Source organism: Eriocheir sinensis, chromosome 61 (assembly GCF_024679095.1).
Source record: "Eriocheir sinensis breed Jianghai 21 chromosome 61, ASM2467909v1, whole genome shotgun sequence".
NCBI lineage: Eukaryota > Metazoa > Arthropoda > Malacostraca > Decapoda > Varunidae > Eriocheir > Eriocheir sinensis.
In genome coordinates, this window is record NC_066569.1 from 3,587,137 (window position 1) to 3,614,873 (window position 27,737).

General features: G+C 45.9%; 1 protein-coding gene across 1 annotated transcript; it reads right to left on the reverse strand.

The window, feature by feature from the left end:
- Nucleotides 1–195: 195 nt before the first annotated feature.
- Nucleotides 196–27,715, reverse strand: LOC126986162 (serine/arginine repetitive matrix protein 2-like). The gene is made up of 21 exons (XM_050842069.1): nt 27,370–27,715; nt 25,042–25,295; nt 24,610–24,793; nt 22,335–22,507; nt 21,694–21,979; nt 21,142–21,285; nt 18,968–20,418; nt 18,378–18,554; nt 17,184–17,393; nt 16,340–16,628; nt 12,985–13,219; nt 12,587–12,706; nt 10,823–11,347; nt 9,803–10,061; nt 8,507–8,664; nt 5,997–6,072; nt 4,888–5,792; nt 4,695–4,763; nt 4,264–4,383; nt 3,470–3,627; nt 196–3,000 (listed from the first exon to the last, which is right to left on the reverse strand). The coding sequence occupies exons 1-21, from the start codon at nt 27,370–27,372 to the stop codon at nt 2,800–2,802; spliced, it is 5,997 nt and encodes a 1,998-aa protein (XP_050698026.1). The 5' UTR covers nt 27,373–27,715; the 3' UTR covers nt 196–2,799.
- Nucleotides 27,716–27,737: the final 22 nt, after the last annotated feature.

A 27,737-nucleotide genomic window follows, 5' to 3' on the forward strand; every position in this document is an offset into this window, starting at 1 on the left:
GTGTTGTGTTAATGCCCTAGAGTCTTTCTCTTTAGGTCAATCGTTTTTTTTTTTATATGGACAGGCCCGAGGAATTGCTTTAAGTAGAATCTTTACCCCTTGAAACTGTATCGAACTTTGTCAATTACATATTTTTTTTGTTTAGCATAAGTTGTGTTGTGTTAATGCCCTCAAGTCTTTCTCTTTAGGTCAATCTTCTTTTTTTAATATGGACAGGCCCGAGGAATTGCTTTAAGTAGAATCGTTGTCACCCTGAAACTGTATAGGACTTTGTCAATTATATATTTTTTTGTTAAGCGCAAGTTGTGTTTTAATGCCCTCAAGTCTTTCTCTTTAGGTCAATCTTTTTTTTTTTAATATGGACAGGCCCGAGGAATTGCTTTAAGTAGAATCGTTACCCCTTGAAACTGTATAGAACTTTGTCGTCAATTATATATTTTTTTGTTTAGCGCAAGTTGTGTTTTAATGCCCTCAAGTCTCTCTTTTAGGTCAATCTTTTTTTTTTGTCTTTTTTCTATGTTATGGTTTGATAAAGAATGCCCTGACCTCCCTCCCTCCCTCTCTCTCTCTTTGTCTTAATCTTAACTGTCATTTCCTTTTTCTCTTTGTTCTTTCTTTCTCATTTCTTGGTATTTCTAATTTTCCTTCCTTTACTCTCTCTCTCTCTCTTTGTCTGTCTTAATCTTAACTGGTTCATAATTTCCTGTTTTTTGCAATGAGTCAGTTCTTGGTGGTCACTTTTTTCCCCTCCTTTCTCTGTCTTTCTCTTTGTTCTTTTTTTTCTCATTTCTTGGTATTTCTAATTTTCCTTCGTTCTCTCTCTCTCTCTCTTTGTCTGTCTTAATCTTAACTGGTTCATAATTTCCTGTTTTTTGCAATGAGTCAGTTCTTGGTGGTCACTTTTTTCCCCTCCTTTCTCTGTCTTTCTCTTTGTTCTTTTTTTTCTCATTTCTTGGTATTTCTAATTTTCCTTCCGTTACTCTCTCTCTCTCTCTTTGTCTGTCTTAATCTTAACTGGTTCATAATTTCCTGTTTTTTGCAATGAGTCAGTTCTTGGTGGTCACTTTTTTCCCCTCCTTTCTCTGTCTTTCTCTTTGTTCTTTTTTTTCTCATTTCTTGGTATTTCTAATTTTCCTTCCGTTACTCTCTCTCTCTCTTTGTCTGTCTTAATCTTAACTGGTTCATAATTTCCTGTTTTTTGCAATGAGTCAGTTCTTGGTGGTCACTTTTTTCCCCTCCTTTCTCTGTCTTTCTCTTTGTTCTTTTTTTTCTCATTTCTTGGTATTTCTAATTTTCCTTCCGTTTCTCTCTCTCTCTCTCTCTCTCTCTCTCTCTCTCTCTCTCTCTCTCTCTCTCTCTCTCTCTCTCTCTCTCTCTTTGTCTGTCTTAATCTTAACTGGTTCATCTTTTCCTGTTTTATGCAATGAGTCAGTTCTTGGTAGTCACTTTTTTCCCCTCCTTTCTCTGTCTTTCTCTCTTTGTTCTTTTTTTCTCATTTCTTGGTATTTCTAATTTTCCTTCCTTTACTCTCTCTCTCTCTCTCTCTCTTGGTCACTCTTAACTCATTCTTTGTTTTCTTTCTACTACAAATCATCACTTTTTTTCCCTTTCTCTTTCTTCTTTTTCTCATTTCTTGGTATTCCTTTTCTTCCTTCCTTCACTTCTCTCTCTCTCTCTCTCTCTCTCTCTCTCTCTCTCTCTCTCTCTGTCCTTTGTTATTAATTTTCCTACGCATTTTTCTTCTTTTGCTGTTGGTCATTTTTCTTCTTTTTATCTTTTTCTTCCTCCGTTTTCTTATTTCTTAGCATCCCTTTTCTTCCTTCTCTCTCTCACTCTCTCTCTCCCCCTTCTTTCAAATATTTTCTTCATGCGATTTTCTTCTTTTGCCGTTGGTCAATTTTCTTCTTTTGATCTTTTCTTCTTTTTGTCATTTCTTAGCATTCCTTTTCTTCCTTCCTTCACTCCTCCCTTCTTTCAAATATTTTCTTCATGTGATTTTCTTCATTTGCTGTTGGTAATATTTTTTCTTTCCTCTTTTTCTTCTTCCCTTTTCTTCCTTCCTTCACTCACTCGCTCCCTCTCTCTCCCTTCTTTCAAATATTTTCTTCATGCAATTTTCTTCTCTCGCTGTTGGTAATTTTTCTTCTTTCCTTTTCTTCCTTCTTTCACTCCCTCTCTCTCTCCCTTCTTTCACTTATTTTCTTCTTAACTCTTTCATAGCCTATCCAGCCCCCTTCAAGTCCAGGCTATCACCCCTATCCAGCCCCCAGACCCCCTTCTCTCAGCCCCCTACCAGCCCTTCTCTTTTGTCCCACCCCAGCCCCATTCACCTAACCAAACCTACACTAGACCATTTCTCAGCCCTCTTGCTAATAAGACAGTAGCCCTTTCCTAATCCCTTTTAGCCCCTTTCTCTCTACCCAGTCCCATATCAGCCCTTTCGTTCTCTGCCTTACACATATAGGAGTTAAGCAGGCATTTTTAGACCCTCGAAACAGCCCTCACACAAGCATCTCAGCCCTCTATCAGCCCTTCTCTCATTCTTTCCCATTCACATATAGGAGTTAACCAGGCATTTCTAGCCCCCCAAACAGCCCTCACACAGCCCCATACAGACACTAGTTCCATTCTCAGCCCCTTTATCAGTCACACACACACACACACAAACACACACATACATACACACACACAGGACACCTTACAAACTTACAGCATAGCCAAATTTTCGCACACACTCTGCCCCACAAGACACCCTCAACCCCGAATAGCTCCGCCCCACCGCCCCGCCCCGCCCCAGGCTCAGTGCAGGATGTTGAGCTGGCCCCGGTTGGTGCCGTAGATGAGGCCCTGTCCGGGGTGTGGCAGCCATCGTATGCAGTTGAGGGAGATCTGTCGGTTGTCGTTGCTGACCTCAATGTCCCTCAGCAGCTGCAGGTACCCAGTTTGACCCCGGGCTTGGAAGAGGGAGTTCTCGCGGAGTTTATACACCTGAGCAACCACCTGGGACGGGAGGAAGAGGAGGGGTGAGTGGAGGAAGTGGAGGAGGTGACAGGAGAGGAAGGAAAGTATTGGGTGGAGGAGGAAATGGACGAAAGTTGAGGTGATAAGAAGGAAGGTGAGTGGAGGAGGAGGTGAGAGGTGGAGTGGGATGTGGAGGAGGTGACAAGAGAGGAAGGAGAGTATTGGGTGGAGGAGGAAAATGGATGAAAGTTGAGGTGATAAGGAGGAAGGTAAGTGGAGGAGGAGGAGAAGGTGGAGTGTGACGTGGAGGAGGTGTTAGGAGAGGAAGGAAGGTAAAGGGTGGAGGAGGAAGAAAGTGGAGGAAAGTCAGAAAAGGAGGAGAAGTTGAAAGAAAATCGACGGAAAACGAAGAGAAAACGGATGCAGAAAAAAACCTCGAAAACCCCCAACCCCCCCACCCCTCCACCTCCCGGAATAAACCCCACACCCCTCACCCCCATAACCGTACCTGCTTGGTGTTCTGCGTGACGAGGTGGGGTACGTGCGAGGCAAAACCCACCACCAGATGACGGCCCATGGGGGATAGGCTGACACAGATGGTGTTGGGGGCGAAGATGAAGCTGTACAGGAGCTGCCCCAACGACCGGTCCTCAAGGCTGTACACTCCTATGGGGGTGGGGAGGAACGGAAGTGGGTGTTAATCTGTAGAAAACTTAATATAAAACCACTAAGAACATGATGGAGGAGGGGTAGAGGGTGGTGAGGAGTGGAGGAGAAGGGGAAGGGTGTAGAGTTAGAGGGAGAGGGATGAGATAGGGGGTGAAGAGAGGAGAGGGAGGGAACAGAGGCAGGGTAGAGAGTGATGGGGGAAATGATGAGGGGTGAGGAGTGGAGGGAAGGGAAAGGGTGTAGAGGGGAAAGATACAAGGGGATAGAGAGAAGAGGGAGGGAACAGAGGAAGGGTGGAGAGTGATAGGAGAAATGGTGAGGGGTGAGGGGGAAGGAGGATGAAGGGTAGGTGTGAGGGAAGGGAAATAAAATGAAAAAATAAAAAAATAAAATACACAAACCCCCCCTCTCTCTCTCTCTCTCTCTCTCTCTCTCTCTCTCTCTCTCTCTCTCTCTCACTCACACACACACACACACACACACACACACACACACACACACACACATAAAAGGACATAAGATAAACAGCTAAAACATGTCTTATCAAACACATTCACAACTACTAACTAATGAAAGGTCCCTCCAGCCCCTCGCCAAGCCCCTCCAGAGTACCGACCCTGCCCCGATACTCACCAACCATGGTCATCGCCTGGCTCTCGGGGATGAGGGCCGCCAGCATGGTGCCGTCGGAGGATATGTCCACACTTGCGTCGTTGTGGATCTTGCACTTCCGCACCACCACGTTGGCCACACCTGCGAGCGGATGAGAGGCGCGGGTGTGGGTGAGGCAGGTGTGGTGTGAGGGTGTAGTGAAGGTGTGGGACATTTTTCTTTTTTTACAAGGAGGCAGAAAAAAAAGGGCTCCAAATGAAAGAAAAAAGGACGAGAGGTCAATATGGGTGTGGGTGGGTGTGGGTGTGGGTGGGGGGAGAGCAAGTGAGAGTTTATGTTAGTGAGGATCATGAGAGGTGAGATGTAAGGTAGTGAAATTAACCTGTGTGTGTGTGTGTGTGTGTGTATCAGTGACGGGTGTGCGCGTGGAAGGTGTTCACAGCCCCACTTACCGTCCGAGATGTCTGGGATGCGGCAGCGGGTGAAGTCCCAAGCCTGGATGCGCTGCGTGATGCCCAGCGCTGCAGGAGAGAGGCGGATCAGTGAGTCAGGCAGGTGTGTGTGTGTGTGTGTTTGGGCATGCAAGTGTTCTATGCATATGTCTGTCATCTGTCTCTACACCAAAACCCCGCCCCAGCCACTTACTGGACATGCCCCGACAGGAGCTGAGGTGTGGGGTGAAGTAGGGGCGGCTGAAGATACTGTCGGCCTCCCGCTCGGCCCCCCGGTCGGGCGGGGCGCGGGGCAGGTTGTTGCGGAACAACATAGCCGACTCGGGGCCCTGGGACAGCCCCATGTCAAAAGGCGCCAGGTGCTCCCGCCAGGGGAAGAAGGGCTCCGGGGGCTGGCCGGGGCCGTCACCCGCCCCGTCCAGCGGGCCGGATGAGTCCTCTGAGTCGGGGCTGCGGCGGTCCACGGCGTATTGCCGCCCCAGCAGCCTGAGGGGCACCCCAGACACCGAGCGGGTGCTGAACTCCCCCTGGTCCCGGCGCGCCAGGCTGGGGCCAGAGCGTGAGGTGGGGCCTGAGCCGGGGCCGGGGGGTGCTGAGCCCTGCTCCTCCTCCACCTGGCTCTCGCTGCCACTGGGGTCGCTGAGGGTGATGCGCGGGATGACCAGCTGGGGCCATGGGGAGCCACTGCGGGGCAGCAGGCCCCCACCCCGTGCCCCGCCCTCCCCTGCCCCACGCTCCTGCTGCTGGTGCTGCCGCGCCGCCAGGTTCCTCAGGAAGTCGTTGAGGCGCCGGGGCAGGTTGGTGGCCGAGCTGCGGGGCTCTGGGGTGGTGGTGGAGGCAGTGCCAGAGCCAGAGGATGCAGGGGGGTCTGGGGTGGGGCCGGTGCCGCCCACCACGTCATGGCGCAGCGCCTCGATGGCCCGCCGCACCGTCTCCAGCGAGGTGGTCAGCCCCGGCACACGGGGCTCGTGGTCACCCGCCGGGGGAGGCAGGTCTAGCCCCGGCCCCCCCTCGCCCACACCCCCACTCCCTAGACCTGCCGCCTCGTCCTCGCGGAAGGGGTTGGGGAGCCGCGAGATGGGCCGCTCCTCATACAGCCTGAAACACACCACTGACGGTGACACACACACAAAGCATACCCTCCTGTCGTGTGTTAGCATTTTATGGGCGGGGGGGGGAAGCATGCTGGCCTAACTTAAGCTTATTCAAGTTACAAAACTTCCCCTCCTTCTTCTTGGCCCTCCCCTGCCTTCCCCTTCCCTGCTAAGAGGTCATCATGTGAGGCAAGGCGTGCGTCCTTACCTCCGGGGGTTGTAGAGGAAGCTGAGCAGGATGTAGAGCAGCTTGAGGGTCAGCTGTACCAGGAGGCGGAGGTCTGCTGAGGGAGGGAAGAGGGACAAAGGTGAGATTGGTATGTGTGGAAAGAGGTCTGGAAGTTTGGTGATATATTAGGTTAGGTTAGGTTAGGTTAGCATAGAGGTTAGGTTAGGTTAGGTTAGGTTAGGTTAGCATACAGGTTAGGATAAGTTAGGTTAGGTTAGGTTAACACAGAGGTTAGGTTAGGTTAGCATAGAGGTTAGGTTAACATAGAGGTTAGGTTAGGTTAGCATAGAGGTTAGGATAGGTTAGGTTAGGTTAGCATAGAGGTTAGGTTAGGTTAGCATACAGGTTAGGATAAGTTAGGTTAGGTTAGGTTAGGTTAACACAGAGGTTAGGTTAGGTTAGCATAGAGGTTAGGTTAACATAGAGGTTAGGTTAGGTTAGCATAGAGGTTAGGATAGGTTAGGTTAGGTTAGGTTAGGATAGGTTAGGTTAACATAGAGGTTAGGTTAGGTTAGCATAGAGGTTAGGCTAGGTCTGGACCTACGCTGAAATATTAAGAATGCAACCCTTGTGAAAATTGATTGAAGAGGGACAAAGGTGAGATTGGTATGTGTGGAAAGACGTCTGGAAGTTTAGTGATATATTAGGTTAGGTTAGGTTAGGTCAGGTCTGGACTTACGCTGAAATATTAAGAATGCAACCCTTGTGAAAATTGATTGATGAGGGACAAAGATGAGATTGGTATGTGTGAAAAGATGTCTGGAAGTTCAGTGATATATTAGGTTAGGTTAGGTTAGGTCAGGTCTGGACTGATGCTGAAATGTTAAGAATACAACCCTTGTGAAAATTGATTGATGAGGGACAAAGATGAAATTGGTATGTGTGAAAAGAGGTCTGGAAATTTGATGATATATTAGGCTAGGTTAGGTTAGGTTAGGTCTGGACTTATACTGAAATATTAGTATGCAACCCTTGTGAAAATTGATTGATGAGGGACAAACAGGTGAGATTGGTATGCATGGAAAAGACGTCTGGAACTTTCACTGATATATTAGGTTAGGTCAGGTTAGGTTAGGTCTGGACTTACGCTAAAATATTAAGAATGCAACCCTTGTGAAAACTGATTGATGAGGGACAAAGGTGAGATTGGTATGCATGGAAAAGATGTCTGGAAGTTCAGTGATATATTAGGTTAGGTTAGGCTAGGTCTGGACTTATGCTGAAATATTAAGAATGCAACCCTTGTGAAAATTGATTGATGAGGGACAAACAGGTGAGATTGGTATGCATGGAAAAGATGTCTGGAAGTTCAGTGATATATTAGGTTAGGTTAGGTCAGGTCTGGACTTATGCTGAAATATTAAGTATGCAACCCTTGTGAAAACTGATTGACGGATTGATTTTTGTGTAATGTTGGTCAGCAAACTCTTTTCAGAATGACTTTAATAACTTTTTTGTGTTGCATTCTTGTATTCCGTGGCCAGTAAACTAACTTCGGAAAGACTTTAACCCGGCAGCAGCGGGGATCATGTTTCTTAAAAAAAATCACCCCCCACACAAACCATTTCATAATATATATCAAAGCATTTGTGATCAGATTATGTATCATCTATTTTGGGGCTTTATATCATGGCACAAATTTGGCCCGTTGCTGCTACACGGTGAAGCCACAAATTTGGCCCGTTGCTGCTACACGGTGAAGCCACAAATTTGGCCCGTTGCTGCTACACGGTGAAGCCACAAATTTGGCCCGTCGCTGCTACGGTGAAGCCACAAATCTTGCCCGTTGCTGCTACACGGTGAAGCCACAAATTTGGCCCGTTGCTGCTGCACGGAGAAGCCACAAATTTGGCCCGTTGCTGCTACACGGTGAAGCCACAAATTTGGCCCGTTGCTGCTACACGGTGAAGCCACAAATTTGGCCCGTTGCTGCTACACGGTGAAGCCACAAATTTGGCCCGTTGCTGCTACACGGTGAAGCCACAAATTTGGCCCGTTGCTGCTACACGGTGAAGCCACAAATTTGGCCCGTCGCTGCTACACGGTGAAGCCACAAATTTGGCCCGTTGCTGCTACACGGTGAAGCCACAAATTTGGCCCGTTGCTAACCGGTGAAGCCACAAATTTGGCCGTTGCTGCTACGGTGAAGCCACAAATTTGAAATTTGGCCCGTTGCTGCTACACGGTGAAGCCACAAATTTGGCCCGTTGCTGCTACACGGTGAAGCCACAAATTTGGCCCGTTGCTGCTACACGGTGAAGCCACAAATTTGGCCCGTCGCTGCTACCGGGTTAATATATTTTTTTGTGTTGCGTCCCTGTATTTCACGCTCACCAAACTAATTTCAAAAAGACTTTAATATGTTGTTTGTGTTGCATTCTTGTATTTCACGCTCATGTAACTAATTTCGGAAAGACCTTAATATATTTTTTGTGTTGCGTCCCTGTATTTCACGCTCGCCAAACTTGCCACCTCTGCGCAACACTCACTCAGCCGCTGGTGTTGCGTCGTCCTGCTGCTCCTTGGTTCATCGCTGTTGCTAGTACTGTTGTTGTTGTTGTTTGCCCCGACCGCCGCTGCCGCTGCCACCGCCCGCTCCTGCCTCTCCAAGTGGTGCAAGCGGTCAACCACGTCCTCGAGGATCTCCCTGTAGTGGGGGAATGGGGGTTGGGGGGGGGTAGGAGGGTGAGGTTAGGGTGTTGTCATAAGATCTTGTCCATAACGCGATTAATTTTAGGTTCTCTTATTTTTTTTATTTTTTTTACTTTCCTCTCCTTTCCTAAACCTTAACATTATAATAAGGATGAAATAATACATAACATCACCTAAAGAGACTATCAAAAAATAAATAATAGTAATAATAATAACAATAATAATAATAATAGTAGTAATAATAATAATAATAATAATAATAATAATAATAATAATAATAATAATAATAATAATAATAATAATAATAATAATAATAATAATAATAATAATAATAATAATAATAATAATAATAATTTTCTACCTATTTTCCTCATTTTCTTTACTTTCTTCTCTCCTCTTTTCCTCTCTCTTCCTCCCTCCTTCTCCCTTTAATATTAAAAAAAAAATACTATCTCTTTTTATTTCTTCCCTTCTCTTTTATCTCTCCTCTCTCTTCTCTTCTTTTCTCCGTTCTCTCTCTCTCTCTCTCTCTCTCTCTCTCTCTCTCTCTCTCTCTCTCTCTCTCTCTCTCTCTCTCTCTCTCTCTCTCTCTCCACTTTTCCCTTCTTTTCTTTCCTCTCTTATTTTTTCTCCTTTTCTTTCTTTTTCTCCTTTTCTTTCTTTTTCTTCTTTTCTTACCTTCTTCCCTTTTCTTTAACCTTCTTCTCATTTTCTTTACTGTTTTCTCTCCTCTCTTCCTCCCTCCCTCTCCCTTTCCCTCCGACCCTCTTCCTCCCTCTCTCCATCTCCCTCTTTCTCCCTCCATCTCCCTCTTTCAATTCATCCCTCCATCTCCCTCTTTCCCTTCAAATCCTCCCACCCTTCATCTCCCTCTCTCCATCTCTCTCTTTCCCTCCATCCCTCCCTCTCTTTCCACCTCCCTCTTTCCCTCCGACCCTCTTCCTCCTTCCATCTCCCTCCCTCCATCTCCCTCTTTCCCTTCATTCCTCCCTCTCTCAATCTCCCTTTCCCTCCGACCCTCCTCCTCCCTCCATCTCCCTCTTTCCCTCCATCCCCCTCTCTCCATCACCTTCTTTCCCTTCATCTCCCTCCCTCTCCTCTCCTCTCAACCCCTCCCTCCCCCTCTCTCTCACCTGTATCTCCGGCGACTCCCAGACTGCATGGCTGCCCTGAGTGGCCTGCTGCTTCCACTACTGCTGCTGCTGCCACTGCTGCTGCTACTGCTACTGCTACTGCTGCTGCTGCTGCCACTGCCGTTCCCTGCGCTGTTCCTTCCTGCGCCGCCCCGAGGCTGAGGGCCGTTACACAGGAGGTCCTCATGCCAGAAGCTGCTGAATCTGGCCGCACGCCCCTCGGAGGACCGCCATGGGGGTCTGGGGGGCCGGGGGACAGCTGGGGGATGGGGGGAAATTAAATAAATAAAAGGGTGTGGGAGGAAGGAAGGGATTGTGGGGGATGGGAGAAAATAAATAAATAGATAAATAAATAAATGAATGAAAAATGGGGGAAGGAAGGGATTTGGGGAGGATGGGAAAAATAAACACATAAATAAATATAAATAAATGAATAAAATGGGGGAGGAAAGAAGGGATTTGGGGAGGATGGGAAAAATAAACACATAAATAAATATAAATAAATGAATAAAATGGGGGAGGAAAGAAGGGATTTTGGGGGATGGAAAAAAAATAAAAAAATAAAATAAAATGGTGGAGGAGGGAAATGAAGGGATTTGAGAGAGTTATTTTAACCTCTTCAGTACCATGACGCAGTATATGAGTCATTTCATCTCTCGAACCATATCCTAGAGACGCTGTATGTGCGTCATGGTCATTGGACTATTCTACGTAGTCTGTAAAACCAGGATATGGCATGGAGGTTATGTTTTGTCTGCTTGTATTGAAGGGGTTAATCAGTATTTTGTATAACGTTTTCCAATTGGTGCTCACACGAAAAAGGTCTATTTACTTTTGTCTGGCCATATATCTCTCTGCCTATCTATCTATCTATCTATCTGTCTGTCTGTTTATCTATGTCTCTCTCTGTCTATCTACCTCTGTCAGTCTGTTAAACCTCTGTATATCTCTCTAATTAGTCATGGTGTGTGTGTGTGTGTGTGTGTGTGTGTGTGTGTGTGTGCGCGCGTTACAACTTACCAGCATCCTCCTCCATGGCGTCCAGGCCTGGGGGGGCTGAGGGCGGGGGGCCGGGGGGGCGCGGCGCAGGGCTGGAGGGGCTGTAGGTATCCGCCCTGATCTGGTAGCGTTCCAGGAGCCGCCGGATAGCCTGCACCCTCGCCTCTGGGCCGCCGTGGAGGTGTGAGTACCGTGAGCTGCCGCAGGGCCACACACGCCGCCCGGTTGCCCGCATGTACGGTCGCTCGGCTCGGCGGCTGGAGAGGCGGTGGAGGCTACGTTTGTGTATCTGGTCGTACAGGAAGTGCATAAACGGCTGCTGGGCGGACCGGTTTGCTGTGGCGGTGGCTGCTCCCGCTCCTCCCGGTGCTCCGCTGTTCACCTCACCGCCGCTGCCGCCGCCAACCGCACCACTGCCACTGTTGTTGTTGTTGTCACCAGTGTTGCTAGGGGTGATGGTGCTGCTGGTGCTGGTGCTGGTGCTGGTGCTGGTGCTACTGCTGCTGCTGCTCCCTGCCTCAGCACTGGCGCCTTCCTGACTCAGCCCTGCCACACACACATCAGGGGATCAGAAACAAGCCTCACAACACTCAAGAATGCATCAATATATCCTACATCCTTCTATCTCTCTCTCTCTCTCTCTCTCTCTCTGTTCTTGGTCCGAGTCTAGGGATAGTTCAACAAGGCTCTGGTACAGGTTGTTGTGTTAGTATTGCCATGGGTAGTGTTATAGGCCTAGGGATAGTTCGACAAGGCTCTGGTACAGGTTGTTGTGTTAGTATTGCCATGGGTAGTGTTATAGGCCTAGGGATAGCTTGACAAGGCTCTGGTAGAAGTTGTTGTATCAGTATTGCCATGGGTTGTGTTATAGGCCTAGGGATAGCTTGACAAGGCTTTGGTAGAGGTTGTTGTGTTAGTATTGCCATGGGTAGTGTTATAGGCCTAGGGATAGCTTGACAAGGCTTTGGTAGAGGTTGTTGTGTTAGTATTGCCATGGGTAGTGTTATAGGCCTAGGGATAGCTTGACAAGGCTTTGGTAGAGGTTGTTGTGTTAGTATTGCCATGGGTAGTGTTATAAGCCTAGGGATAGCTTGACAAGGCTTTGGTAGAGGTTGTTGTGTTAGTATTGCCATGGGTAGTGTTATAGGCCTAGGGATAGCTTGACAAGGCTTTGGTAGAGGTTGTTGTGTTAGTATTGCCATGGGTAGTGTTATAGGCCTAGGGATAGCTTGACAAGGCTCTGGTAGATGTTGTTGTGTTAGTATTGCCATGGGTAGTTTTATGAGCCTGGTGATAGTTTGACAAGGCTTTTGAGCTATGTGAAAAAATACTCATTAGGACCAAGTTAATCTCCCTTGTGGCCTTGGCAGGGTTTGAAAAAATCATGATAAAAAAAAAAAAAATAAATAAATAAATAAATAAATGATTTTTTTTGTATTAACCCCTGTTGTTTTCCATTGATTATTTGTTTCAGTCTTATGAGGCCATTTTCTTGTATTAAACTTGGCCAATGTTAAATGTAACCATAGTTTAATATACATTACCCAAGAATCTAATTAGGACTAATACTTTAATTTTTTTATGCGTTTGAATATTTTTCTTGTAAGAGATGGCAATGCTTTACTGGTGCCTGACTTGCAACAGTACTGGTTCATATGTTCTTCCTTCTTCCTTGTGTATATATATATGCTGCCTTGGGAAATTGTGGGGAGTCAAAAGCATCAGCGAAAACGAATCTCAGTACAATAAGGTCTTTGCTGCAATACTGTCCCCATCACTACTAACCCGAGGTGTGTATGGTGCGCTGGATCTTGCGTCGGCCCTCCGTGTCCACCACCACCCGCACCTTGGTCTTGGGGGGCGGCTGTGTCTCGGAGGGTGACTGTGAGGGTGGCGATCTCTGCCCTGTGGGAGGAAGAGGAAAAAGGAGGGTGAGGAAGAGGAGGTGGAGGACGAGAAGGTGGAGGAAAAGAAGGAGAGGGGAAGAGAAAGAGAGGGAGGAGGAGGTGGAGAAGAAAGAGGAGTGGGAGCAGGAGGAAGAAGAAGAGAAAGAAAGAGGAGGAGAGGAAGAACAGAAGAGGAAAAAATGTTGTAAAAAAAACACCAAAAACAAATATAAATAAATTTCAAAATATTCAACACAAACACACAAAAAACAAACAAACAAACAAACAAAAACTTACTCGTACTGTTCCTCAAGTCCTTGTTACTGGCGGAAGAGGAGGAGGAGGAGGAGGAAGAGGAAGAGGAGGTGGTGCTCGCTGTAGAAGTGGAGGCTGTGGTGGTGGCTGTACTGAGTGGAGGTGACTGACTGGGTGGTTCTGCTGGTGGTGGTGGTGGAGGCGGAGGCGGAGGTGGAGGTAGAGGTGGAGGAGATGGAGTTGGTGATCCGTCCTCCTGGTTGGCTCCTTGATCCTCCTATAGGTGGTTTGTGTAAAGAATTGTGAGATGAGAAATGGATCATGTTAATCTAAGGGTCATATTTTAAAACATTTCGTCGAATCTTAGGGTCATATTTTAAAACATTTCGTCGAATCTTAGGGTCGTATTTTAAAACATTTCCTCGAATCTTAGGGTCATATTTTAAAACATTTCCTCGAATCTTAGGGTCATATTTTAAAACATTTCCTCGAATCTTAGGGTCATACTTTAAAACATTTCCTCGAATCTTAGGGTCATATTTTAAAACATTTCGTCGAATCTTAGGGTCATATTTTAAAACATTTCCTCGAATCTTAGGGTCGTATTTTAAAACATTTCCTCGAATCTTAGGGTCATATTTTAAAACATTTCCTCGAATCTTAGGGTCATATTTTAAAACATTTCCTCGAATCTTAGGGTCGTATTTTAAAACATTTCCTCGAATCTTAGGGTCGTATTTTAAAACATTTCCTCGAATCTTAGGGTCGTATTTTAAAACATTTCCTCGAATCTTAGGGTCGTATTTTAAAACATTTCGTTGAATCTTAGGGTCATATTTTAAAACATTTCCTCGAATCTTAGGGTCATATTTTAAAACATTTCCTCGAATCTTAGGGTCGTATTTAAAACATTTCTCGAATCTTAGGGTCATATTTTAAAACATTTCCTCGAATCTTAGGGTCGTATTTTAAAACATTTCGTTGAATCTTAGGGTCATATTTTAAAACATTTCCTCGAATCTTAGGGTCATATTTTAAAACATTTCCTCGAATCTTAGGGTCATATTTTAAAACATTTCCTCGAATCTTAGGGTCATATTTTAAAACATTTCCTCGAATCTTAGGGTCATATTTTAAAACATTTCCTCGAATCTTAGGGTCATATTTTAAAACATTTCCTCGAATCTTAGGGTCGTATTTTAAAACATTTCCTCGAATCTTAGGGTCGTATTTTAAAACATTTCCTCGAATCTTAGGATCGTATTTTAAAACATTTCCTCGAATCTTAGGGTCATATTTTAAAACATTTCCTCGAATCTTAGGGTCGTATTTTAAAACATTTCCTCGAATCTTAGGGTCGTATTTTAAAACATTTCCTCGAATCTTAGGGTCGTATTTTAAAACATTTCCTCGAATCTTAGGATCGTATTTTAAAACATTTTGTCGAATCTTAGGGTCGTATTTTAAAACATTTCCTCGAATCTTAGGATCGTATTTTAAAACATTTTGTCGAATCTTAGGGTCGTATTTTAAAACATTTCCTCGAATCTTAGGATCGTATTTTAAAACATTTTGTCGAATCTTAGGGTCGTATTTTAAAACATTTCCTCGAATCTTAGGATCGTATTTTAAAACATTTTGTCGAATCTTAGGGTCGTATTTTAAAACATTTCCTCGAATCTTAGGATCGTATTTTAAAACATTTCCTTGAATCTTAGGGTCATATTTTAAAACATTTTGTCGAATCTTAGGGTCGTATTTTAAAACATTTCCTCGAATCTTAGGATCGTATTTTAAAACATTTTGTCGAATCTTAGGGTCGTATTTTAAAACATTTCCTCGAATCTTAGGGTCGTATTTTAAAACATTTCCTCGAATCTTAGGGTCATATTTTAAAACATTTCCTCGAATCTTAGGGTCATATTTTAAAACATTTCCTCGAATCTTAGGGTCATATTTTAAAACATTTCCTCGAATCTTAGGGTCATATTTTAAAACATTTCCTCGAATCTTAGGGTCATATTTTAAAACATTTCCTCGAATCTTAGGGTCATATTTTAAAACATTTCCTCGAATCTTAGGGTCATATTTTAAAACATTTCCTCGAATCTTAGGGTCATATTTTAAAACATTTCCTCGAATCTTAGGGTCATATTTTAAAACATTTCCTCGAATCTTAGGGTCATATTTTAAAACATTTCCTCGAATCTTAGGGTCATATTTTAAAACATTTCGTCGAATCTTAGGGTCGTATTTTAAAACATTTCCTCGAATCTTAGGGTCATATTTTAAAACATTTCCTCGAATCTTAGGGTCGTATTTTAAAACATTTCCTCGAATCTTAGGGTCATATTTTAAAACATTTCCTCGAATCTTAGGGTCGTATTTTAAAACATTTCCTCGCCCAAGTTCACATATTTGACATGGCTTTCGTAGGAGCTGTAGGCCTTTCCAGGGGTAGTTTTATGACCCTGGTGGTAGTGTGACCCTCCTTCTGTGCCATGAACCTTAAAAAACACTCATGAAAAACAGTTTGATCCCCTCTTTGACCTTTAGAAATAGTTGATGTGAGAAGCAATGGCGTCTTAAAATACGGCCCTTAGCCCTTTGTCTTAAACTAGTAACTCTTAGATTAGTCACGCACACACGGATACACTGATAGGTTAGAGCAAATCAACACCAAGGTGGGAAGGTTCATTACAAACAACTTTTTTTTTTTTTATAGCAAAGGAGTCAGTTCAAGGGCATAAAAAAAGGTAACAAATGTGAAAGAAAAAGCCCGCTGAAAAAAAAAAAAAAATAAATAAATAAATAAATAAAAAATAAAAAATGCCCGCAATCTACACTTGAACGCCTGGTACTACCTTTGCCCTTTGTTTTAAGCTAGTGAGTGCCCTTAGATTAGTCACACACACACACAGATACATTGATAGGTTAGAGGAAATCAACACCAAGGTGGGTAGGTTCATTACAAAGCGCTACACTTGAATGCCTAGTATCACAACGCAAATAAACACCAGATAAACATGGAACCTCTTCACATACGCAGACAAGCACACAGACTTACACTTATGTACAAGATCACACTCATATTGACACTGATACACATACTTACACAACACAAACAGCCAGCGTACTCATAACACACACAACCAAACACACCAAACATATCACACGCACACTGACGCACACAAGCACTCATACTTTCCACACACCATACACCACTGGAACAGCCTCCCCCAACAGATCATTTTAGACTGCAGTACAACAGACTCATTCAGAAAACAAATACACACTAACTTGTCACCACAACACACCAACACTAACAATTACGCTTGATTCACGCAGCGGATTCTCTCTCTCTCTCACACAAACACACACACACACACACACTAACCTGGAGATCCGAGGCGGCCTGTCTGTAGTGGCTCCCAGTGACGATACGAACGATATGCCTCGGCTGCTCCTCGTCCGTACCCTGGTCTGGGGGCGGCGTCGGCAGGGGCCCGATGACTGCCCCCCCAGTGCCGCCCACCACCCCACGCTGCTCCCCGTCGGACCTGCGCGAGGGGCAGTGAGCACCTGGTCGACACCCCTGGCCGCCCCTCTGGAAGCATGTGCAGCTGGAGGAGCGTAGCCGCGCCTCACATCCCCGGCTGTACATCCCTCGGTAGGTGCGGAGTAACCTGAGGAAGGGGAGAAGGGGTGAAGAGGGGGAGGTGTGGAGTGAGGGGAGAAGAGGAATGAGGAGGGGAAGGGGAGGAGAAGGGGTGAAGAGGGGGCAGGTGCAGAGGGAGGGGAAAAGAGGAATGAAGAGGGGAAGGGGAGGAGAAGAGGAATGAAGAGGGGAAGGGGAGAAGGGGTGAAGAGGGGGCAGGTGCAGAGGGAGGGGAGAAGAGGAATCAAGTGGGGAAGGGGAGGAGAAGAGGAATGAAGAGGGGAAGGGGAGAAGGGGTGAAGAGGGGGGAGGGAGGGGAGAAGAGGAATGAGGAAGGGAAGGGGAGGAGGAGAAAGGAATGGAGAGGAATGAATAGGAAAAGAAAAAAATGGGAGAAAGGAGAATAGTGAGATAATGAAAGAAAATGAGAAAATAAATTAAAAGAAGTAAAACAAAACATGGAAAGAGAGAGAAGAAGAGAATTAGAAGGAAGGGAAAATAGTAGGAAGAGGAAAAAAAATAAAGAAAAGAAGAAAAAAAGATAAAACGAAAAGAAAAGAAAAACCACTAGAATAACACCCACCTTGAACTCGGGGTAGGCCGGGGACACAGGTAGCCCGAGGAGGTGCGCTGGTGTACCCTAGGCAGGAAGGGGGAGCTCGCCGCCGCTGCCGTCGCCGCCCCCGCACCACCACCACCACCACCACTGCTACCACCACCTCCGCCGCTAGATTCACTGTTGCCGAGGAGGTAGGTCGGGAAGGGGGATGGGCGCCTCTCCTCCCTCCTCCTCCTGTCGCCGAGAATGAGAATAGAGAATAGATAATGGATAGATAGATTGTGGCGTGTTATCTCCTTCTCTTTCCTCCGTCACTCACGATACGTTACTGTTTAATTAACCCGTCCGCTGCGACTGCCACGGATTTGGCTTTGGTATCGTAGCGGACGGGATAAGAGAATGTAATTTAAGTTTCAGCACTAGCAATGTCATTCGTGATATGTTACCGTTTAACCCGTTCGCTGCGACTGGCACGGATTTGGCTTTGGTATCACAGCGGACAGGTTGAGAGAATGTAATTTAAGATTCAGCACTAGTAATGTCATTCGCGATGTTACCATTCAACCCGTCCGCTGCGACTGTCATGGACTTGGCTTTCGTATCGCAGTGGACGGGTTAAGAGAATGTAATTTAGTTTCCGCGTTAGCAATGACCCTCTACTGGCCTGATCACCGACCCTAAGCCACCCTCCACCCACCTGAATCAACTTGGGCACTCACATAAAAATAAAAAATAAAAAAATAAAAATAAATAAATAAATAAAGAGAATATAATTTAGTTTCCACACTAGTAATGACCTTTTACTGGCCTTATCACCAACCCTATGCCACCCTCCACCCACCTGAATCAACTTGGGCACTCACATAAAGAAAAAAATAAATAAATAAATAAATAAATAAATAAATAAAGAGAATATAATTTAGTTTCCACACAAGTAATGACCTTTTACTGGCCTTATCACCGACCCTATGCCACCCTCCACCCACCTGAATCAACTTGGGCACTCACATAAAAAAATTAAAAAAATAATAAATAAATAAATAAATAAAGAGAATATAATTTAGTTTCCACACTAGTAATGACCTTTTACTGGCCTTATCACCGACCCTAAGCCACCCTCCACCCACCTGAATCAACTTGGGCGCTCAGATGGGAAAAAAAAAATTAATAAAAAAAAAACTACAACGCGGACCCCACCTTAGGCCGCCCCCAACCCACCTGAACCGGGGCGGGGTGGGCAGGGTCTCGGAGAAGGCCCCGGCGAGGTCCTCCACCACCTGGGAGTCCTCGGGCAGCCGCAGAGAGTGGATCTGTTCCTGGATATCGTTGAGCATGAGGCAGATCTGCTGAAGCATCTGTTCCTCCCTGGTGTGGTTGTTGATCTCCAGCAGGGCACTGAGGGAGGGGGGGGAGAGAGCGGGAGCATGAGTAGGCAGGTGGGGGGGAGGAGGGGGGAGAGAGAGGGGGAAGGGGAGAGTGTGTGTGGGGTGTGGGCAGAATGGGTGAGTATGTATGGGTGATAGTAATGTGTGTGTGTGTGTGTGTGTGTGTGTGTGTGGGAGGGAGCGGGTGAGGATATGGGTGATGGAATGGGGTGTGAGTGAGTGTGTGTGTGCGTGTGTGTGTGTGTGTGTGTGTGTGTATGGACGAGTGACGGTGTTATGTGTGTGTGTGTGTGTGTGTGTGTGTGTGCTCCTATAAAAGACAAAAGTGCATATCTGTCTTACATTGATAATTACGATGCCGAAAAAATAAAAAACAATGAACAAATAAAAAAAGAAAATAATAAGGAAATGGCTGATACTCACATGCATATCTGTTCTATATTAACGATGTGTCTGCTGAGGAGCCGGACCCCAATCTGTGAGTCCAGGGCTGAGCGTGACCTGGCAGACGGCCCCGGGGGAAGGTCGGCCCCGCGGATCGCCCCCAGCAGCCCCGACGATGACGACGCCCTGGATCCCGAGGCGTCATCCGAAATGGTGTCAAGGGATGTGTTGAAGAGCGGATGAGATGGATTTCGGATGGAGTAGCAGGGGGTGGAGGCGGAGTGCGAGGTGGAGGACCTGGAGAAGTAATTACAGGGATGGCGGGAGAGCAGCCGCGCCATGGAAGAGCGGAACCGGTCGGAGGAGAGTGGATTGGTGGAGGAGGAGGTGGAGGAGGAGGAGGAAGAGGAGGGGGCATCGGACCGGGAGGGATTACGGAGCGAGGAGAGAGGGACAGAGGATGGGGTGGAGGAACGTGGAAGAAGGGTGGAGGGCGGGGGGAGAGAGAGGAGCCGTGCGAGAGAGCGTGCGCGTTCCGACGGTGGATGTGGATGTGGAGCAGCCGAGAGATCCGCTAGGGAGTTGAGCGGTGACGGCGGCAGCGTAGGATAGAGATCGGGCAGCTCGGCATGGGTGGAAAGTCTCGAGAATGGTGGATCGGTGGGTGGATCAGAAGGCAGAGCGGGAGGGGGCAGCGGTGGATCATAGGGCGGAAGAGGCGGGAGAGGAGGAAGTGGAGGCGAGGGGAGAAGAGGTACAGGGGACAGTGGAGGGGCTGGAGGGAGAGGTGGAAGAGGTGGAAGAGGAGGAGGACCGGGGGGCAGAGGGGGCTGTGTCACATCACTCGGATCGCCAACAGCATCCCTGGACTCCACCCCCGGCCCCGCCCCGTTCGCCTGACTCGGGGCATCTTCCGGCGGCCCTGCTCTCTCTCTGCCCCGGTTGACCCGCCCTGGTCGCCTGCCGTGAATCCCGGGGCGGTCGGATAGATTGAAATAGTAACCCCAATGGAGGCTTGACCGTTCGCCCCGTGCCCCGGATAGCGGCGACGGGGTGGACGTTGACACCCCAGTACTAGCCTCCTCTTCATTACCCCCACGTTCGTCATCACCCTGGGGGCCTGGGGGCGGGGCGGCGGGGTCAGGTCGGGGCTCCCATGGGTTAGGAGTCGCATCGGTCGCCACCCCGTCGGAATCTTGCCCCAGACGATGGAGCCGAGACGTCCACAGGAGCGAGAGTCGGGTGTTGCGTTCCGAGGCTCGGCTAGCCCCAGAGGTCGCTGAGGAGGACGAGTCTAGGCTTGAGGAGGAGGCGCTGTCGTCACTCACCATCTGGCGCAGCGAACGAGCCGCCCCCAAGCTGGATGACTCCTCCACCCGCTCCTCGCCCTCCCCCGCCCCTGCTCCGCCACCGTCCGTGTCCCCCCCGAGGCCGCCCCCGCCCCATAAGGCTGAGGATGGTCTGGGTGGGTCGCTTGTGCTGGTGGAGTCCTGTAGGGGAGGTAAGGGGTGGTTAGGTTAAGCTGCTGCTGGTGGTAGAGACAGACATATAGACAGATGGATATAGAGATTAATAAAGTATGGATAAAAGGATACAGACAGACAGATGGATAAAGACAGACAAAGAAGGAAATATAGAATGGATGAGAAAGATATAGAATGAAGAGACTCTGAAAAAGATGTTTTTTTCTTTTTAATGATGAAATGAGACAAGATTGTTAGACAACAATGGATGGATAAAGACAGACAAAGAAAGAGATATAGAAGAACAGACAGACAGAGACATATAGACAGTTGGATATGTAGAATCTGGCAACACGCAGTGCAGGCGAATTTTTTTTTTTTTTTTTTAGGATAATGTAGAAAATAAATAGCACACTAATGAGATGCTGACCAATAGGAAAGAGATAACGAATGGAACAGACAGACAGACAGATGGACGGATGTATAGACAGTTGGATAGATGGATAACTAAAGTAGAAATTAAAGAATATAAACAGACAAACAGATGAATAAAGACAGACAAAGAGAGATATAGAACAACAAACAGACACAGACAAACAAACAGCAAAAATCAAGATAAAAAAAAATGATGATATGACAGGCCCCTAAAAAAAATAAAAAAATAAAAAAAATAAATAAATAAATAAAAAAACTATAGGCCAGAACGTAAAAAATAAATAAATAAAATGAATAAAATAACATCCACATCACCTGCGGCCCCTGACTGCTGCTGCCGCCACCGTTCCCGCCGCTGCCAACACTGCCGCTGCCTCCTCCGCCGGTACCTCTGCGTTCCTCGGTCATCTGCCGCGCCGCACTGCCACCGAGTTCTATGGGGTCTGTGCCTCGGTCGATCTGTTGAGAGGAGGAGACCGAGAGTTGGATAATTATTTTTTGTGTGTGTGTTTCAGTGTTATTCCTTTTTTTGTTTTTATGGATAAGGGGGATGAGGATGATTGTATTTTAAGATGTTTTTTGGCCGATAATGTATTTGGGTATGCTTGAGTGATAATGGCTCTCTCTCTCTCGCTCACTGTTTCTCACTCTCTCTATGTATGTATGTATGTATGTATGTATGTATGTATGTATGTATGTATGTGTGTATGTATATATGTATTCATCTATCTATTTACCTTGTTTACTCTTCCTGTGCTGACTGTCTTCTACTTTATCTCTCTCTCTCTCTCTCTTACAAAATCACACATTAATTACCCTAAACAAAAAAAAAAAATAAAAAAAAAATAAATAAATAAATATAGTCACCGTGCGGGAAGCTGACGTGGTGCTTGTGGATGACGTCGCGGCGGTGGTGGCGGCAGACGAGGAGCCGCCGGACGCAGCAGCAGCGGCGGCGGATGAGCTCGTTAGGGCCTCCAGGTGTGAGACGAGGCTGAGGTACTGGCTGGAGAGCTGGTTGTATCGCTGCTCGCGCTCCACCAGCTCCGAGCGCGAGGGCATGTGGTGGGTGGAGGGCGACCCGGGCCTCTCGTGGGGCATGTTGGCGATCCCCGTGATGAGCTTGTGGCCGAGCGGGTCGAATTTGACGTACCTGGAAGATGGGGGGAGGAGGGGGGGGGGGGGGTTGAAATGTAATGTGGTAGATGGGAGTTTACCATTTACGATTTACACACACACACACACACACACACACACACACACACACACATCAAGACTCCTCTCCACCCGAAATTGATCTCTCTTTTGGCCACTATTCATGGGAGCAGTGAGAAGCGTTTTTTTTTTTTTTTACTCTATTTTTGTTGCCCTTGAGCTGTCTCCTTTGCCGTAAAAAAAAATTAAAATAAATAAAAACTCATACCGGTACATATCACACATTGCAATCATCACTTAACACACACACACACACACACACACACACATGCACATAGGTCTCCCACACACACCTGACTTTCTCCTTCTCATCAGCTGTGCATATCTTGGTGAAGGGCTGCGGCTGAAACCAATCCCAGAAGTATATCTCATTGTAGGTGGCGATGACCAGCACCTTGTCCGTGGGGTGGAAGGCGAGGGAGGCAATCACCGTGCTCTTCTCTGTCGTCCACACCTCACTGCCGCCCTGCAACCATACCACCGTTACCACCACTCTACTATACGCACCACATTGACAACCACCACAACCATCATCGTCGCTTAACTACACATAACGTCGAATGAGAAAATAAAGATGATGGTGACGAAAGCTGGAAAGTTTCATTTAGTCGGCGCAACATCTGTGGTCATATGCCGGAGAGACAGAAGGGGAAGATGATGGTGATGATGATGTCTTATTCGGGTCACATATAGGTATGGTAAGGTTAGGCTAGGCAATGCTAGACGAGGTAAGGTTAGGTTAGGTTAGGTGTTGTTGGTATGAAAAATGGAAACTGGAAAAAATAAGCAAAGTAGGGAAAAAGAAGTTATTTAAAGACCACACCACCACTCTATTAAACACACCACAATGACAACCACAACAACCATCATCGTCGCTTAACTACACATAACGTCATATGAGAAGATAAAGATGATGATGATGTCTTATTCAGGTTATATATAGGTATGGTAAGGTTAGGCATAGTAGAGGTGAGGTTAGGTTAGGTGTTGTTCACACCATCAACACACTCAGCTCCACATTGACAACCACAACAACCATCATCGTCGCTTAACTACACATAACGTCATATGAGAAGATAAAGATGATGATGGTGATGATGTCTTATTCAGGTTATATATAGGTATGGTAAGGTTAGGCTAGGCAATGCTAGACGAGGTAAGGTTAGGTTAGGTTAGGTGTTGTTGGTATGAAAAATGGAAACTGGTAAAAATAAGCAAAGTAGGGAAAAAGAAGTTATTTAAAGATACACCACACTCACCACCATCATCACCACCACACATTATTGAACAACAACCATCATCATCGTTAAACCACACAACGCCATATGAAGAGAAGAAGAATGAGATGATGGATGATGTCTTATTCAGTTAGAAAAGTTAAAAGTTATATAAGTATGGTAGCGTTAGGATAGGCAATGCTAGATGAGGTTAGGTTAGGTTAAGTTTTGTTTGTATTAAAAATAGAAACTGGTAAAAAAAAGCAATGTAGGGAAGGAAAAGAAAGTTGTTTAAAGACCTCACCTCACTCAACCCACCAACTCACCACACACCACCACCAACACCATAAACAAACCATAAAAAAACTGAAAGTGATATTGTTGTCTTATTTGGGTTTATATATAGTATGGTGAAGGTTATAGCTAGACAAAGGTGAGGTTAGTTAGGTTAGTTGGCTTTACACATAACACATAAGGTTTGATGTTGTCTTATTCATTATATTATATGGGTATGGTGAGTTAGCTAGAGACGAGGTGAGGTTAGGTTGCTTTACACATAACACATAAGGTTGAATGAAAAGATAAGATAGATGATAGTGATGTTGTCTTATTCAGGTTATATATAAGGTTGAATGAAAAGATAAGATAGATGATAGTGATGTTGTCTTATTTGGGTTATATATAGGTATGGTAAGGTTAGGACAGACGAGGTGAGGTTAGGTTAGGTTAGGGCTTTACACATAACACATAAGGTTGAATGAAAAGATAGATGATTTAGGCTAGACAAGGTGAGGTGAGGTTAGGTTAGGTTAGGTTTTGTTGGTATTAAAAATGGAAACTGGTAAAAATAAGCAAGGTAAGGAAGGAAAAGTAAGTTATTTAAAGATACACTGTTAAGAAAAGTTATATATAGGTATGGTAGGGTTAGGATAGGCAATGCTAGATGAGGTTAGGTTAGGTTAAGTTTTGTTTGTATCAAAAATGGAAACTGGTAAAAATAAGCAATGTAAGGAAGGAAAAGAAAGTTATTTAAAGACACACTGTTATGAAAAGTTATACAAAGCTACATTTAAAGATACCAGCTGCTGAAAAATAAGGTGTAACAAAGAATGGAAAAAATAGTAAGGTATGTTAAATAAAAACAAATGAAAACATGAAATAAAAAAAGGTATAAAAACAAAATAAAACAAAATATGAGGAATAATAAATAAAAATAAACATATGCAAAAAATGAAAACATGAAATAAAAAAGGTATAAAAACAAAAAATAAAACAAAAAATAATAAATAATAAATGAAAATAAACATATGCAAAACAAACTCCTGTATTACACCCAACACCCCCTACCCACCTTGAGGTCCCACACGCGCACCTCCCCGCCGAGGCAGCCTGAGGCCACTATCTCATTGGAGGCGGGGTGGAAGGCCACGCACCATGGGGTTCGCGGGTGTCCCTCCAGCGTACAGATGCACTGACCTGTGTTGACCTCGCTGACGTAGATGTTGTGGTCGCCATGGGTGGAGGCGACCTTTGACCTGCAGAGAGAACAAGACAAGTTGATTGACCCCTTGACTGCGGATTTCCTACAAGAAGACATCACCAAGCATTGTTGTTTTTTTATCAGAATTTCCATGATTTCTTATAATTCACTTGCGTTTTTTTACTGTACTTCTTTTCCCATGTCTTTTTTTATGCATGTTTTTTTTATATCATTTCAAGGTGCCCATACCATCTCCATTCCTGTAAATAAAATAAAGAAATAAAACCTTGCCACCCCACTCACCCATCGGGGCTGAACACCATAAGGAAAGTGGACTTGGGTGAGCCGGGCAGTTGGCAGGAGAGGAGGTTGTGCTTGCGGTAAACCAGCATCTCCTCGCTGATGTGGTGCAGCTGCGTGGTGGTGGCCCGGGGGTGGCGCGCCGGAACCTCGCGTCGAGCCAGCAGCACCGGCGTGGGGGCCAGCATAGGGTCATGGCACTGCCGCCGCACCTCCTCCCCCACCTCCATCTTGCCCTCCAGAAACATGTCATCCATCTGAAGGGGGGATGAGTGGGAGTGGTTAGTGTGTGCATGTATGAGTGTGTATTTACCTAGTTGTGGTTTAACAGGGCCTGGGCTTTACGCTCGTGTGGTCCCGTCTCCGTATCTACATTAATCCAACTTTTCCTTAAAGCTTTGCACACTCCTCGCTGATACTAAATCCTCACTTAGTCTGTTCCAAACCTCTATATTTCTGTGTGGGAAGCTATATTTCTTTATGTCTCTCAAGCATCTCCCTGTGTGTATCTATTTGTGGTTTACAGGGCCTGAGCTAAGATGGGATAGTCCTGTCTCCTTGCCTATAATGTCCAAGCTCTCCCTCAATTGATGCACACTCCCTGCCTCCACAGTCTCCTATAGACCATTCCACTCATCCACACTTCTATATGGGAAACTATACTTCTTTTTTCCTTCAGACATGTTCCCTATATCAGCTTCTTAACCCCTTGACTGCGGATTTCCTACCAGAAGACATCACCAAGCTACAGGAATGGAACAAAAAGTGGCTGCTACAATTCAATGAAGAAAAATGTCAAGTCCTGCACCTTGGGAGGGGATATCCAGCACATCAATACCACATGAGAAACACTCCACTATCCACCACAGAGGCAGAGAAAGACCTGGGAGTGTATGTTACCAGGCTACCAGTGAAGGAAAAATCCGTGCCAATCGCAGTGGACGGGTTAACCTTACCTCACCTAACCTAATCTTACGTTCTTATGTACTTATATTCTTATATTGCAACTTTGGGTGTATGTCTGTAATTTATCATGTATCTTCTACTTTATTTCTCATATCCTTAACTCGGTAGCAGCAGGGATCATGTTTCTTAATGGCAAGCGAGAAAAATGAGAAAAAAATCACCCCTCACACAAACCATTTCATAATATATAGATATCAAAGCATTTGTGATCAGATTATGTATCATCTATTTTGGGGGGTTTATATCATGGCACTAATTTGGCCTGTCGCTGCTACACGTTAAAGCCACAAATTTGGCCCGTCACTGCTACCGGGTTAATACTGATAAACAAAGGTGCATGCAGTGACCTCCGATCTACACAAACCCCTCAAATAATGTGTTAGTAATATTAAGGGTAAGATAAAGTTAAGGGCACACACGATATAGAAGCTCATAGCCTCGGTGCTCAACTCCGCCACGTGAGTACTAAAAATGATAAATGCATAGGCCTATGTTTGGAGCACAACAATTTGCCAGCGCCTGTATGCACAACCACCAAAAATAATGTGTTAATACTATCAAGGGTAAGATAAAGTTAAGGGCACACATGACACAGCAGCACGTAGCCTCAGTGCTCAACTCCGTCACATGAGCACTAAAAATGATAAATGCATAGGCCTATGTTTGGAGCACGACAATTTGCTAGCGTCTGTATGCACAACCACCAAAAATAATGTGTTAGTATTATCAAGGGTAAGACAGAGTTAAGGGCACACACGATATAGCAGCGCATAGCCTCGGTGCTTAACTCCGTCACACGAGCACTAAAAATGATAAATGCATAGGCCTATGTTTGAAGCTTGACAATTTGCCAGTGCCTGTACACACAACCACCAAAAATAATGTGTTCATACTATCAAGGGTAAGACAGAGTTAAGGGCACACACGACATAGCAGTGCATAGCCTCGGTGCTCAACTCCGTCACATGAGCACTAAAAATGATAAATGCATAGGCCTATGTTTGAAGCTTGACAATTTGCCAGCACCTGTATGCACAACCACCAAAAATAATGTGTTAGTATTATCAAGGGTAAGATAGAGTTAAGGACACGCACAATATAGCTACGCGTGGCCTCCGTGCGCAACTCCGTCACATCAGCACTTTGAGACGTAATAGACCTCTCCCTCACACCCAACCATTAATATCTCCCTCCCCACAGCACTCCACAGCCACAGACAAGCCTTAGGGGGTCAGCACGGTCAGCATACCACACAGACAAACAGACAAACAGCAATACAGACATGAAGCTCACCTTGCCACGTATAAACCAAACAGTTCATATTTATCCATTTTGACACCTCTTCCACAGCTCCCACGTACTCACCATGGCGGCCACTCCTTCCCTGGGGTATATTCTCCCTCCCTGGGGCGGATCCTCCCTCGGGGCGCGTCTCCCCGGGGGCAGAAACTAAAAAAAGTGAGGGCGTGTAGGGGCGTCTGGAGCTGCTCATGGCCGACCCAGACCTAAACATTCCCTCCTCATCCGCCTGTCACGGGTCTGCAGGGGAGTCCTTCGGTGCCGGGTCCTTCAGGGGTCCTAGAGTCCTCGGCGCGGTGGTCCCCCGAGGCGCTGGGTGTCCGAGGGCGTGTAGGAGGCGTGGGTAAGTGAGGTGCAGGAGGGCGCCGCCGCCATTACCGCGCCGCCGCCTTGCTCTCCTTGTTTATGCGTGACGTCATCGAGGCCGCGGGATT